The 12600-nt window shown below is 40.0% G+C and overlaps 1 protein-coding gene across 1 annotated transcript; it reads left to right on the forward strand.

Moving 5' to 3' along the window:
• On the forward strand, positions 1 to 11987 carry apbb1 (amyloid beta (A4) precursor protein-binding, family B, member 1 (Fe65)). Its single transcript, XM_084065125.1, has 14 exons — positions 1 to 121; positions 1170 to 1838; positions 2409 to 2614; positions 2711 to 2770; positions 3718 to 3797; positions 3890 to 3956; positions 4125 to 4271; positions 4935 to 5062; positions 6030 to 6144; positions 6277 to 6361; positions 7042 to 7122; positions 7251 to 7366; positions 7511 to 7687; positions 9098 to 11987. Exons 2-14 carry the CDS (start codon positions 1193 to 1195, stop codon positions 9251 to 9253), a joined length of 2064 nt encoding a protein of 687 aa, XP_083921251.1. The 5' UTR covers positions 1 to 121; positions 1170 to 1192; the 3' UTR covers positions 9254 to 11987.
• Positions 11988 to 12600: the final 613 nt, after the last annotated feature.

Raw genomic sequence — 12600 nt, forward strand, 5'->3', positions numbered from 1 at the left:
CGAGCCCCATAGCAGCAGCAGCAGCAACACTATCTGGAAAAGAAATGAGCTCCTTCGATTGATGGAAATATGTAGCGGACATATCCGAACATATATTAAAAAACACGGGGTCTGACATTTGGTAAGTTGAAACCAACGTACTTATCGTGTCAGTATTCAGAACATCACGAATACTGTGGATTTTATCGGTCGGAATGTGCACGTTAGCTATAGCTAAGAAGCTAACGTTAGCCAGAATGACGATGATGATGATGGCGGACGGTGCCCGTTATTTGTAGCCTGAAGCCGCCCTGTTTTTAACCTAAACTGGGATTTTTGTTTGGTTCTGTTTCTGGATCTTGGTTTTTTAAGTGCTCAGTTAAAGCTAATTGAGGATGATTTGATACCGTTGGTCGACGACATTGCTCATAACGACTGACCTCAAAATCAAAACAAATGCCAAAGGCTTCACTGCAAGACGAGAGACGGTTGTATTCGTGGTTGACACGAAGTCAACAACGTTCATACGCATATCAGGAAGATACTAATACTAAACTAACTGCAGTGGTGGAAGAAGTACTCAGATATTTTACTTAACTAAGTAAAAGTCGCAATTCCACAATGTATAAATCAAAATACAAGTAAAAGGCCTGTGTTAAAAATGTTACTTGAGTGAAAGTACAAAAGTATTGGCATAAAAATATACTTAAAGTACCAAAAGTTAAAGTACTAAAATGTTTGGAAAATAGCAGATTTACAAGCTCACAACGCGTTGCTATGTGATACATGATATATATATATAGACCTTTAGTGGTTAATGTATATTTAGTAATACAAATCTAAAAAGTAACTAATTACTAAAGTTTTCAAACAATTGTAGTGGAGTAAAACGTGAAATATTGGCCTCTGAGATGTAGTGGAGTAGAAGTAAAAGTATTGAAAATTGGAAATACTCCAGTAAAGTAAAAATACCTCAATTGTACTTAAGTAGAGTACTTGAGTAAATGTACTTAGTTACTTTACACCACTGCTTAATTCTTGACTCCAGTTGCTAATTAGTTGACTTGACTAATTGACATACTAACTGTATGGCTGTGATACACACACACTCGAACAAGTTCATTCTCTCTGATATCTGCCACTGAGCCTAAATGCTAATGAATGTTACTTGTGTTACTTCTTTCCTTCAGAGCTGTTTGATGGTAACGTTACCATGGGTGGGCATGATGACGACGAGACGGCCTATCTAGTCAATAAACAAAGGCAAGACGAAGAGCTGAAGAACAAGCTGAATGACAGCAGTCATTGGGGCGACCAGGACACCACTGGCAACAATACCAAATGGCTCAAAGAAGGCCAGAACCAGCTGCGGAAAGTAGCCGAGAACCAGCAAGAACAGGACCTCAACTGCAATATCACCAACGGGAACCAGGAGGATTTCCCTCATCAGAACACCACTACTCAGGAAGATCAGCAGGGAAACGAGGAGAAGACCAAATCTCCCAAAACTGTAATAACAACCCCAGGCCTCAATGATGAGGAGTCCAAGAACATCCTCAACGAACCACTGCTCATCGACACTCTGGAGGCAACAGAAAACAAAGAGAGGGAAGAAGATGACAAAGAGAAGGAGGAAACAACAGGAGAAGACGTAGAAGAGGCGTCAAATGATATCGCAGGAGAGAAAGAGTTGGAAGAAGACCCGAGTGACATGGAGTCTCAGAGAGATGGAGGTGTTGTGGGGAGGAATGCCTGTCTCCTGTTCACCAATGTGAACGGGGCACCAAGTGATGAGGAAACTAACTGGTCAGCACTGTCTCAGGACAGCACAAATGACAGCTCTCCAAATGGCAACAGAGGTAAGGAGAATAGAATAGGCCATGTAAATGCTGAGTTGAAATAGGAAGTCAATTTTGTGGTACAGCATGAGTGTTGCACTGCACACATCATCAGCCAAGCTAAGGTGCTTTGTTTTATATTCTGCCACAGAGGCAAGAATAAAGATACCAAGTGACCTTACAAACAATCATAAGTGTGTAGCATGTAGTTAACGGTAACACTTAATTTATACTTCATGTCATGACCTATTCAACAATTATCTCTTGACAAAAATGACATTTTCCTCCGAAAATCTTGTTGACACAAAGCATACAGGGCTGTCCACACCAATCATGCCAACTACAACAATAAATATGTAAGCATCCACATAGCTTGAGGAACCAAATATAACATGGCACCACTTCTCCATTGAACTCAATGGACCCGGCCGCCACGTTCTATTCGGTTTTGAATGGTGTCCGCATTCTTGATAGTTGTGATATGATGACAATGGTAGAACTTTCTAGTTCAAGGGTCTGATGATTCAGAAGCACTTCCAAATGGATGATGCTTATTGCTTAGTTGTGACATCATATTCTTGGTGTTTTTAGAGTCATTCTGGGATTCCAATGCCTTTGAGACAGACACAGACTTACCTGCTGGCTGGATGCGGGTGCGAGACACATCAGGCACCTACTACTGGCACATACCCACTGGCACCACCCAGTGGGAACCTCCTTCACCACTGGACAAAGTTGGGGACTCCATCATGTCCTCCAGTATGTCCTTGGAGACCACACCGTGTGAAGAACCTGAGGTGAGGTCTAACACCTTTTCTTCTATAATGTTATACATTTTTATATATTAAAAACTGTCTAAAGGCAGTAATAACACCTTTTTGTAAAATTTCTAGGAGTCTTGGCTTCAACTTGATAACCCAGATGACAGAACTAGTGAAGGGGAGCTGTGGAAGGTGAGTCTAAACTGAATTAGTTTACTTAAGTGAGTGAGCTGATATTTATGGATGAGCAATGTAAATTAAAATAGTTTACCATTAAACCCATTAGACAAGGGTGTCCTGTTTCTGCTCAAAAGGATGGCATTTAGGTTGCTAAATATCAGCTTTTATGATTATATATTTAATATATTAATTTAACAATAGAGCTTTGTATGATTTAAGTTTAAGGGTGACAGTGCCCTTCACACTCCTCTACTGTAGTGATGCCTTTGTTAATAACTGTATCAAGACCGGTGACAGTTTGGTCAGAATGAATTTATGAATCCAAAGACCTTTTCTGCCAAAATGGTTGAAAATCACTGTTAATTAAGGCCTGCCTTTACTACAAAGGGGCGGCCGGTGGGCAATTGCGGCATTTGAAGATGCCTTTCTTTTGTTTTATTTTTCCAGATGTCAATGCTAGATGCTCTTCAAATAGGCTATCTACAAAGGTTATAGCTCTGGGTACTGGGTAGTTAGTTTGATGCCCTTAAACATTCTTTGTAATTTGTGTTGCCTTGTACAAGGGACAGCTGCAGGCAGATTTAGGCTCTAATATGTCAACGAGATGTCTTTTTTTCTAGCAGAAAAGCACTGTGAGGCTGGGAACAAGCCCTTGGAAATAATGAGGCACTAAGCCAGTAATGTAATATACTTCTAAATGGAAATATAAAACACATAGACACTTAATCAGGGAGATTGTTCCAGCCAATGTGGTCCCATATACTAGTCTTTCTGTCTTTGTTGTGGTCATTTTTGTTCGCCATGTTTTATAACTCTATATGACACCTGATTAGGCCTATGATCATGTTTTCATAAGCCGTGGCTATATGTCTCAGTTTGATTATTTGCCGTGATCCTTTACTCAAACATAGTGGCAAGGGTTGACGTCCTTATCTAACGTTTTGGTGTTATATTTGCAGGAGGGTGAAGAAGGGGCCTCTGACCAAAGCCTGAAGGAGTTTGAAGGGGCAACTCTGCGCTATGCATCCATTAACTTGAAGTAGGCATTGGTTAAGCTTATCAAATGAAATAACCAAATATATATTGTTTCTCAGAACAAGTTTTATGCCATCATTCTCTCTGTCATTCTAGCTACAACTGTTCTCAGTCTGAGGAAGAGGAAAAGCTTGCTCCACTCTGCACAGACCTAGAGGCTAAGGTATAAAGACTAGTGCTAATAGATGCCCAGACTTTAATGCACTACTCCCACAGGAAGAGGGTGGTCTGTTGGCTGTTCCGCCTGTCAACACATCTGCTCCTCCACCCTTTTCCTAATTGGCTTGTTTTCCCCCTTTCCCCTCTCCATTGCCCGTCTACACCATTCCAGTGTTTCGCTGTGCGCTCTCTGGGCTGGGTGGAGATGTCTGAGGAGGACCTGGCACCGGGAAAGAGCAGTGTCGCCGTGAACAACTGCATCAGGCAGCTGTCCTATCACAAACACAACCTCCATGACACAGCTGGTATCTGGGGAGAGGTAGGGATTGTGTTTTTCCTTCAGTAGGGGATGGAAAACCTTTATTTTATTTTTACTGCTGAAAGAGCAAGCCACTCCAAAAATGTAGCAGAGTTTGGCAGGTGGCCAGTGTTTAGGTTCAAGGGTTTTATTGTCACATGCGGCTTACAATACAGCTGGCACAACATTGCAGGCAGTGGAATTCTTGTTTATTCACACCTTGCACGCCACACAGGAAGTGAATTGACACACCCTGTCCACGTAAAGCCTAAGTACTTCCCAGGTTCTTTTGAGGTCATGCAGCAAAGTACTGATTACTAATTCACATTATTTAGTTTTGTTCTTAAACTGCTTTGAGATGTTTTCTTTAGATAATGGCATGATTAGAAAAAGGGGGGAAAAGAAAGAAAACAATACTATTGGTTATTTTTTGATGCACCACTGTTTGATTCAAGACTATTGCCAATAATAGTAAAGATATTAATGATCCATAACTAAATAAGTTTTACAACAGGATCTTTGGAAGAGCTTGCTACAGTATATATTTTATTTTTGTATTTGATTATCTTGTTATAGTATGCTCAGTCATTATAAGAAGAGTGTGTGTGTGTGTGTGTGTGTGTGTGTGTGTGTGTGTGTGTGTGTGTGTGTGTGTGTGTGTGTGTGTGTGTGTTTTTTTCACAGGGTAAAGATATGCGCATGGTGCTGGAGAATGACACCATGAACTTGATTGACCCACTGGGCCAAACTCTGCTGCATGCTCAGCCCATTGCCAGCATCCGTGTGTGGGGTGTAGGGAGAGACAATGGCAGGTCAGTGTGTCCACAGGATGTGGTCAAATGGAGACCAAGGCTAGTCACTGTCTGACCACAATGCTTTCTTTTCTATTTTAGTAATGGCTTTTTTTTGTGATACAATAGTTACACTTTCTATGTGATAGAAATGTTCAATGTTCATGGTTTAGGAATAGGAAAACATATTATTAAAATGTTATCCGTAGTTTGGATCACCTTTTCCACCCAACCAAAAATAGAGGCTACTGGGCAAAGTGTAACATTTAAAAGAAAAGTATAATAATTAGGAGCTACTGGAGCCACTCATTTAGGAATTGTATAGTAACTGTTGCTGGTTGTGAACTTATACCCTGCACTGAAATATTAGACACAGTTTGTATTAATCATTTACAGATATATTAATCCTATCCTAAATTGCCTCACTATAGACGGTGCCTATCATAAACTGCTGGATAAAGTAATTCTTTCCTGGCAAATCTGAACACAGTGGTTATTTTTGCTTTAAAATGTAGGCTATGTATAGCCAGCTGTAGTAGTCATTATGAGTCACACCAGAGGCGCTTCATATTCTCTGAAATCCTTGGTTGCAGTCATGCCCCAGCCACAATACACTACTGCTCTCTGCTGGAGTATGTGTAGTATTGCAGATGCTCCTCAAAATACTGTCTGTACTCATTTTACATAATAACTGTCCAACTTTCTGATACCTAACTCTTTTTTTCTTTCATGCTGCATTTGCTGTCATTTACAGGGAAAGGTATACTTCAGTTATTATTTATAGTAGTGGATTATTGTGCTTGTGGTACCTGTACTAGCATCTGTACTATTATTTGCCTGTTGTTTCTGTACTAGTTTCTGTACTTGATTCAAGTGATGTTGATGGCCATGTCGCTACATACAGTATATTTATACTATATATGTATGTGTGTGTGAGTGTGCGATGTATGTATATAAAAATATTTTTTGTGTTGCGTTTCAATTGCAGAGACTTTGCATATGTGGCTCGAGACAACCTGACCCAAGTCCTCAAGTGTCACGTTTTCCGTTGTGACTCACCTGCCAAGAACATTGCTACCAGCCTGCATGAGATGTGCTCAAAGGTCAGCCACCTATGCTGAGTATTTTGTCATTTACTTGTGTGTAATTTGTAATTATGTGTTTTCACATATTTCTTGTTCCAGTAAGCATAAACTCCTCCTGAACCCTCCTGTTTTCCCTCCACCTCTCCTCAGATAATGACAGAGAGGAAGGCATCCAAGCCAGGTCTGAGTAGGCTGAACTCCGACCCCTGTAAACCATTGGGCATCCCAATTGAAGGTACGGCAAGGCTTTCATCCCTGCACAATTTAATATCTATACTATAATTTACCAAATCTCTGTGGTGTCTTTCACTCTGTGGCCGGCGTAACTCGGAAAGTGTCCGACTGTACGGTCTCATACTTTTCTCATATGACCGCGAGGTGTACAGTGCCGAATGGCAATTTGGATGGACCAACGGTTTCCGAGAACCAAAATATTTGTATCTGTCATCCCTCGGGTCTGAGGAGAACGCACACATTCTCTGTGTGTTAGGGAGATTGGTGGAGCGTCATGTCACGTTTGTGCCGCTAAGCCAGCATAAATACCTAATTGGCTAATCCGACCCGTCGGTTTAACTGATTAGCCGAGTTTCAGATAACGTTTGCCAATATAAATGGAATGACTTGCATCGTTACCGACATGCATGGAACCAAGTTAGTTTATATTTCATAACCACACGAACCACTGGGCATGTCATAATAGGCAAACAGGAAACATTCGACCAAAAATAGGCCAACATTTTGGTATAAATACCAGATCTAGGTTGCGATGCGTTGTGAGCTTGTCGACTGGCTGTTTTCGCTATTAGCGTACAACAAAATGTGTAGAGTAAGTGATTAAAATGTGTAAATACTATACATCTGTTCCAACGTTATAACAATCTTAACAAACATACCCTATTATATGATCTACCACAGAGTTTCCTGTCCCCAAAAATGAGCTCTTCCAGCATTTCCATGTGTACTACCTTGGTAATGAGTGTGTGGCTAAGCCAGTAGGTAAGTATCGAATGGATCTGAAAGGCTTTCATGGATGTACACGTAAAAGTGAGCAAGTTGACCATGTAAACATATATTGCCTGTGTTTCTATAATTTCATTTGTATTTATCCCCTGTGCATTGCTCAGGCATGGAAACAATCAACGTTGCTCTGGCGAAAGCAATGGATGGCAAAGATAAACATGACTGGACTCCTGTCTCTGTCAATGTCGCCCCTGCTACTCTTACCATACTTGCAAGACAGGTGACTATACACTACGTAATATAATGTATCTCCCAAGGCCATAATGTGCAAGAAATATTGCTGTAAGGCATAAACCATGTATCTCCATATTGCATCCCAAATAAATGAACGCCATATTTATTCTTTACTTCTTTTTTTTCACAGACTGAGGACGTGCTGTCAGAATGCAGGGTGCGTTTCCTGTCTTTTATGGGCGTGGGGAAGGACGTCCGCACCTTTGCCTTCATCATGGCTGAGGGTCCCAGTGATTTCATATGTCACATGTTTTGGTGTGATCCTAACGCCGCCAGTCTGAGTGAGGCTGTGCAGGCTGCCTGCATGGTGAGTGAAGGTGTCAGTTACTGCATGAGATAAAAACAAAAAAAGAGAGATGGACTGATTTGTGTTTGATATGCATTGGTGATTTGAGATATTTATGACCACGTGATCGTAACTCTCTTTCAACGTGTGTTATTTGATCCAAGCAGACTGACATGTGTTTTCCAAAGAATCAACTCAATGTCAGTACATTAAGATCTCCGCTACTCATGATAGCGAACATGGCTGGACTGGAACCAGTGTTGATTTTGACAGCAAATTTTGATTTAGTTATAGTCATAGTCTTTTGAATACAATTCCATTTAGTTTTAGTCATATTTCAGTCATCTGAAATGTTTGAGTTTTTGTCTGCTTTTAGTCGACTAAATGTACAGTTGATTTAGTCAACTAAAATGTATTTTGGCGGGCCTTGATGGCGTGGTAATGCCTGATTTTACACTTGGTTGCATGCTGAAAATAGACGATCTACAAGCTCACAACACGTCGCACTGTGACGCGTTGTGAGCTTGTAGATCTGCTATTTTCAGAGTGCAACACCTGAGCGCGACCAAACATGAAATGACTTGTCTTAGTTCTTCTGGATCTCTTCTCCACTAGTCCCTCACATTTTAGTCTAGTTTTTATTTGTTGAAAAAATTGTCAATATATTTAGTTTTAGTCATCATAGCTTAGTTTTTATTTATTTTTCGTCAATGAAAAAAGGTAGTCGACGAACATTTTTCGTCATAGTTTTAGTCTACGAAATCAACACTGACTGGAACATGCACATTTCAGGAGATTTGGTTGCAAAACAACAACTACAGAGACTTGGTCATGTCAATGACACAAATGCTAAATGTAAAGTATTTGCTACTACGATTGCCAATTGTAAGAAATAATCAATACCCGTTCACACATTTAGCTACTTTCTCTGTTGTTGAATTTGACCAATTATTTGCGTCCAAAGGTTTTGGTTACTTTAAAGGTGTAGGGTTCATTGATAATGAACACTGCTAAACACCCCACCTAGAGGTATGATTGTATTTGCCCCCCAAAAAATCTGGCCATATGCAATCTATATTGTCAATTGATAAACTTGAAAAAACCCTGTATTTGGCCTTGAATCTTGTTACTGTAATAGGCCTTGATCTATCAAATGGGAGAGTACAGGAGCACATGGAACTTCTTATAGACTTCTTTAGGTTCACTTAATGAAATGATCTAGATTCCATTGTGCCATTCTTAGAGCATCAGGCCCTCATCATTACAAGAGTACTGGCCTTAACCAAATGAACCCTAGCGTCCTATTCTGGCGCGAACATAGCAGAACTACAAGCTCACTATGTGTAAGCAACGTGTTGCGACATGATAGATTTACAGTGGTTAATCTGAGTTCTGTTGGTGTGTTTGTGTCTGTGTGATTTCTGGCCTTAGCTGCGATACCAGAAGTGTCTGGATGCGCGACCCCCCAGTCTGGGCTCTTGTCTGCCCACTCCCCCTGCTGACTCCGTGGCTCGCCGTGTCAAGAAGGGAGTGCAGAGTCTGCTGGGCAGCTTTAAGAGCTACAGGTCAGGCTCTCAGTCCCCCTGAGCAGGAAGAATGTTAATCCACTCCTCAATGAGCACCAACAGCCCCTCTCACTTGTATGTATCGCCTCTATCTCTCTCTCTCTAATTCTCCCTTCCTGCTCATTGTTTTGCCTTATCCTGTCACTTGTCTAGTCTCTGGTCTAGTGCTTGGAGTTGTTATCGAGGGGAAAGGGTGAGAATGCAATGATTTTCTTCTCTTTTGTTGTTGCTGTTCTTTTTTTCTTTTTCTGTAATTCTCTTTAGCAGCTCTCTCCATTACAAGAAAATGAACCCTGGTGTTTTTATTTTATCTGTCACTATGAACTATGTTTGTGTTTTAACAGAACCTATGCTAGGAATGCCAGAAGTGGATGTAATATCACTAACTACCATGAACCTAGCAACTTGGCTAACTTGGCTTGATTTAATGACAATATTCAATCCCATTTTCTCTTCAGTGAAATTATTATCTTACCCAAACACTCCTTTTTTTTTAACCGTATTTGGTAATTCAATCATGGAACTTACTTCTGATTATCTTTTTGAAAGGGATCATTGCCCTTCACTCTGTCTTGATTCCTGCCCAACTTAGGTTGTCACAATAGTCTCGTTGAAGTGTCCTGTCACATAGTTGTATGTCCCCAACACCCAAACAATGCATTTTAGTCTTCCAAAGAAGCGTGCGATCATTTGTCACATAGTGAGCAACCACTGATTTGAGTGTAGTGGTGTTTCTCATACATTCTGCATGATCATTTGCAAGTGCAGTGCTTGAGTGCAATAATCAGACTTTTCCTGTGTGGTGAAAAGTAGCTATTGGGCTGCCTGCCACTCGTTAGCTCAGAGTCAGGCGGGATTTGGTGCCAGGCTTACTGAACACCACAGCCATACTGAAAATGGATAACTGTTGATGGGTGTAATATTAACAGTAATCACAAACTCTGGACTTTTCATCTGAGTGAGTTGCACATAGGCATTTTCCATCACCACTGAATTGTACTGTAGGAACTCACCACAAGCTGCATGTTTTACTAGCTTAGAGTTATAGCAATGGGGTAATTGCTGCTTGCAGCAGTTTAGTGCTAAGACCTGTTAATGTATCATAGTAGATGCTGTATGTGCTTCTGTGTGGTAAGGGGGAGGCTCCAATTTGATGTGTTGTTTAGTGTTTATAAGGCATGTCACTCTAGTTAGTATCAGTGTTTATCTATTATAAGCTAGCAAAAGTAGATTATACTTCCCTGTCACTTGCTTGAGGTTAAAGAAGCGAGAGCAAGTTGGTGTCTCCCTTAATTTACAGTTGTGGGAGAGGGGAAACCTTGAGAGAATTTCTCAAATGTCCAGTTTACATTTTCCTTTTTCCGTTTTTCTTTTCTTTTTTGCCACATTTTGAACCAAGTAATATATTTTTTATTGTTTGCATACACTAAAATGTACTCTATTAAAGCAAGTTGCGCATTTGCTCATTAGATTTACTTTTTTATTATTATAAAGAACAGATGAATTTGTGAGAAACTGTATTTTATGTTTGCAATGTATGTATTTGTAATAAGTATTTAGCACAATAGTAATTTCATCTCTAACATATGAATGATGCGGTTTGTAAGTTTTTAAGAAACCCCAGATGTCATTTCTGTGGCCACTCTGTCTTAGCCATTGCTGCTAGCTTAAGTTAGATAACCTCATCAAATACGCAAACAAATGAAAGTTATGCTACAAATTGAAAGTACTGGTGTCACAAATGTATCAATAGACACTGGCAGAAAGGAATGTATTTAAATGAAACAAATGTAGTTGTTCCTTGCAAATGCTAAAAGAAACCGTTTTTAAAAAAACATCCAAACCCATCAAATCAGACTGGTGTAAGTACTTACAGATGGCCGGAGGGCCGAAAACATTTATTCATTTTGGCATGGTTTCAAATTTAAAAAATGAAACTACCGGTAACCTGATTTTGTTGAGTGTGATCCTTGTATCTTTATAACTATACACAAGTACTTACACCACTGATTTGAGGCCTTATGATGCAGTGCTAGAGTAGGGCTGCATTATAAGTTGTTTTTGATTTTCTTTCTCCTCTGCTTATTACAACAGCATTGAGCTGTTCAAGTGGCCCTTCATTTAAAAAAAAAAAACGTTTTTGCTGTGCAATCCTTGAAAATGCTATCCCTTGGTGGAAAGTTTTTTAAACAAATTACACAAAACGGAAATGAAAACAAAGTGGGGAAATATGTGTGTATTTAAAATATATGTGTTGAAAATACTGCCATCAGTACACACACGTGTCACTTGCTTAGCCTCCCCCAGGAGAGACGACTCCTACGGCTGTAGCTTCAAGCTGCATTGTTGTCTTTTGTTGTGGTCTTACACACTATCATTTGAAAGCCTTGTAGTCATGACTCTTTGATGACTGGGTTTTCACAGATGAGCTTCATGTATTGATTCCTCTCAATTTTATAACCATCTAGAGATGGTTAAACGCGTAAAATCTTGCAAACGGCTTCTCTACATAGTATGTGTAATATGTAAACACTAACTGATAGTAGACTAAATTGAATTGTCACATGTACTAAGTTGTCACTTACCTGTGTCACTCAGAAATGTGATGTTTTTATCTGATATGTTTAACAGTGTCATCACTAGAACAGAATGAGTTACAGAACACTAGCAAATTAATTTATTTCTGTTTTATGTAAATTAGGTGTATAAAATGTATGTATATAAAAGTCTGCACAATAAATGTGAACATATCATGATTATTTTTCATGCAGTCTTGTCATTTATGATGAGTCAGTGACACAATTTGCCTGTCGGCTATTTGAATCAAATACATCTTGAAAGATTGGATTCTAAAGGGCATTTGTAGATTAGATCACTCCCAAATGTTTCCTTTGGTATGCTTCAGGAACCATAGAATCTTTTTCCATTTTTCAATCAATAGCTTTATCTGTCATTGGCAGCTTTTTCCATTAAAATGTAAAAGAAGCCACGTAAACCTGCCTGCACCTTCTGCATATTTATTAAAGCTGCTGACATTGGTTTTACCATTATATATTGACAGAGAGGAGTGCATGAATAAAATGCAAAATACAACCCTAAGTCCACCGATTCAGTTTATGCCTGTGTTGCTGCCCCCACCTGGTGAGTTCAAAAGGAATGGTATCCCTCCTTATTGTTACCCTGAGCGATGGCTTTGGAGATGAAAGGTGCACACCCACTGGAATCCTCAGCAGTCCCAGACTGGTAGTATTGGGCTCTACTTCGCAACACAAATATCAAGACTGCCCTTCCAGCAGGATTGCACTGCTGTCCCATAGATCAAGGCTCTGGCCATAATCGCTCCCTTTTGAAGAGGTAGACCAGTAACCT

This window comes from Gymnoscopelus microlampas (assembly GCF_963454915.1).
Source record: "Gymnoscopelus microlampas genome assembly, chromosome: 8".
Lineage (NCBI taxonomy): Eukaryota > Metazoa > Chordata > Actinopteri > Myctophiformes > Myctophidae > Gymnoscopelus > Gymnoscopelus microlampas.

Excerpts from the sequence above, each read along its gene's own strand:
- apbb1 (XM_084065125.1), top strand. The coding sequence starts at position 1,193 with ATGGGTGGGCATGATGACGACGAGACGGCCTATCTAGTCAATAAACAA. Across the intron at positions 1,839-2,408 it reads CTCTCCAAATGGCAACAGAG|AGTCATTCTGGGATTCCAAT; the intron begins GTAAGGAGAATA and ends TGGTGTTTTTAG. Across the intron at positions 2,771-3,717 it reads GTGAAGGGGAGCTGTGGAAG|GAGGGTGAAGAAGGGGCCTC; the intron begins GTGAGTCTAAAC and ends TTATATTTGCAG.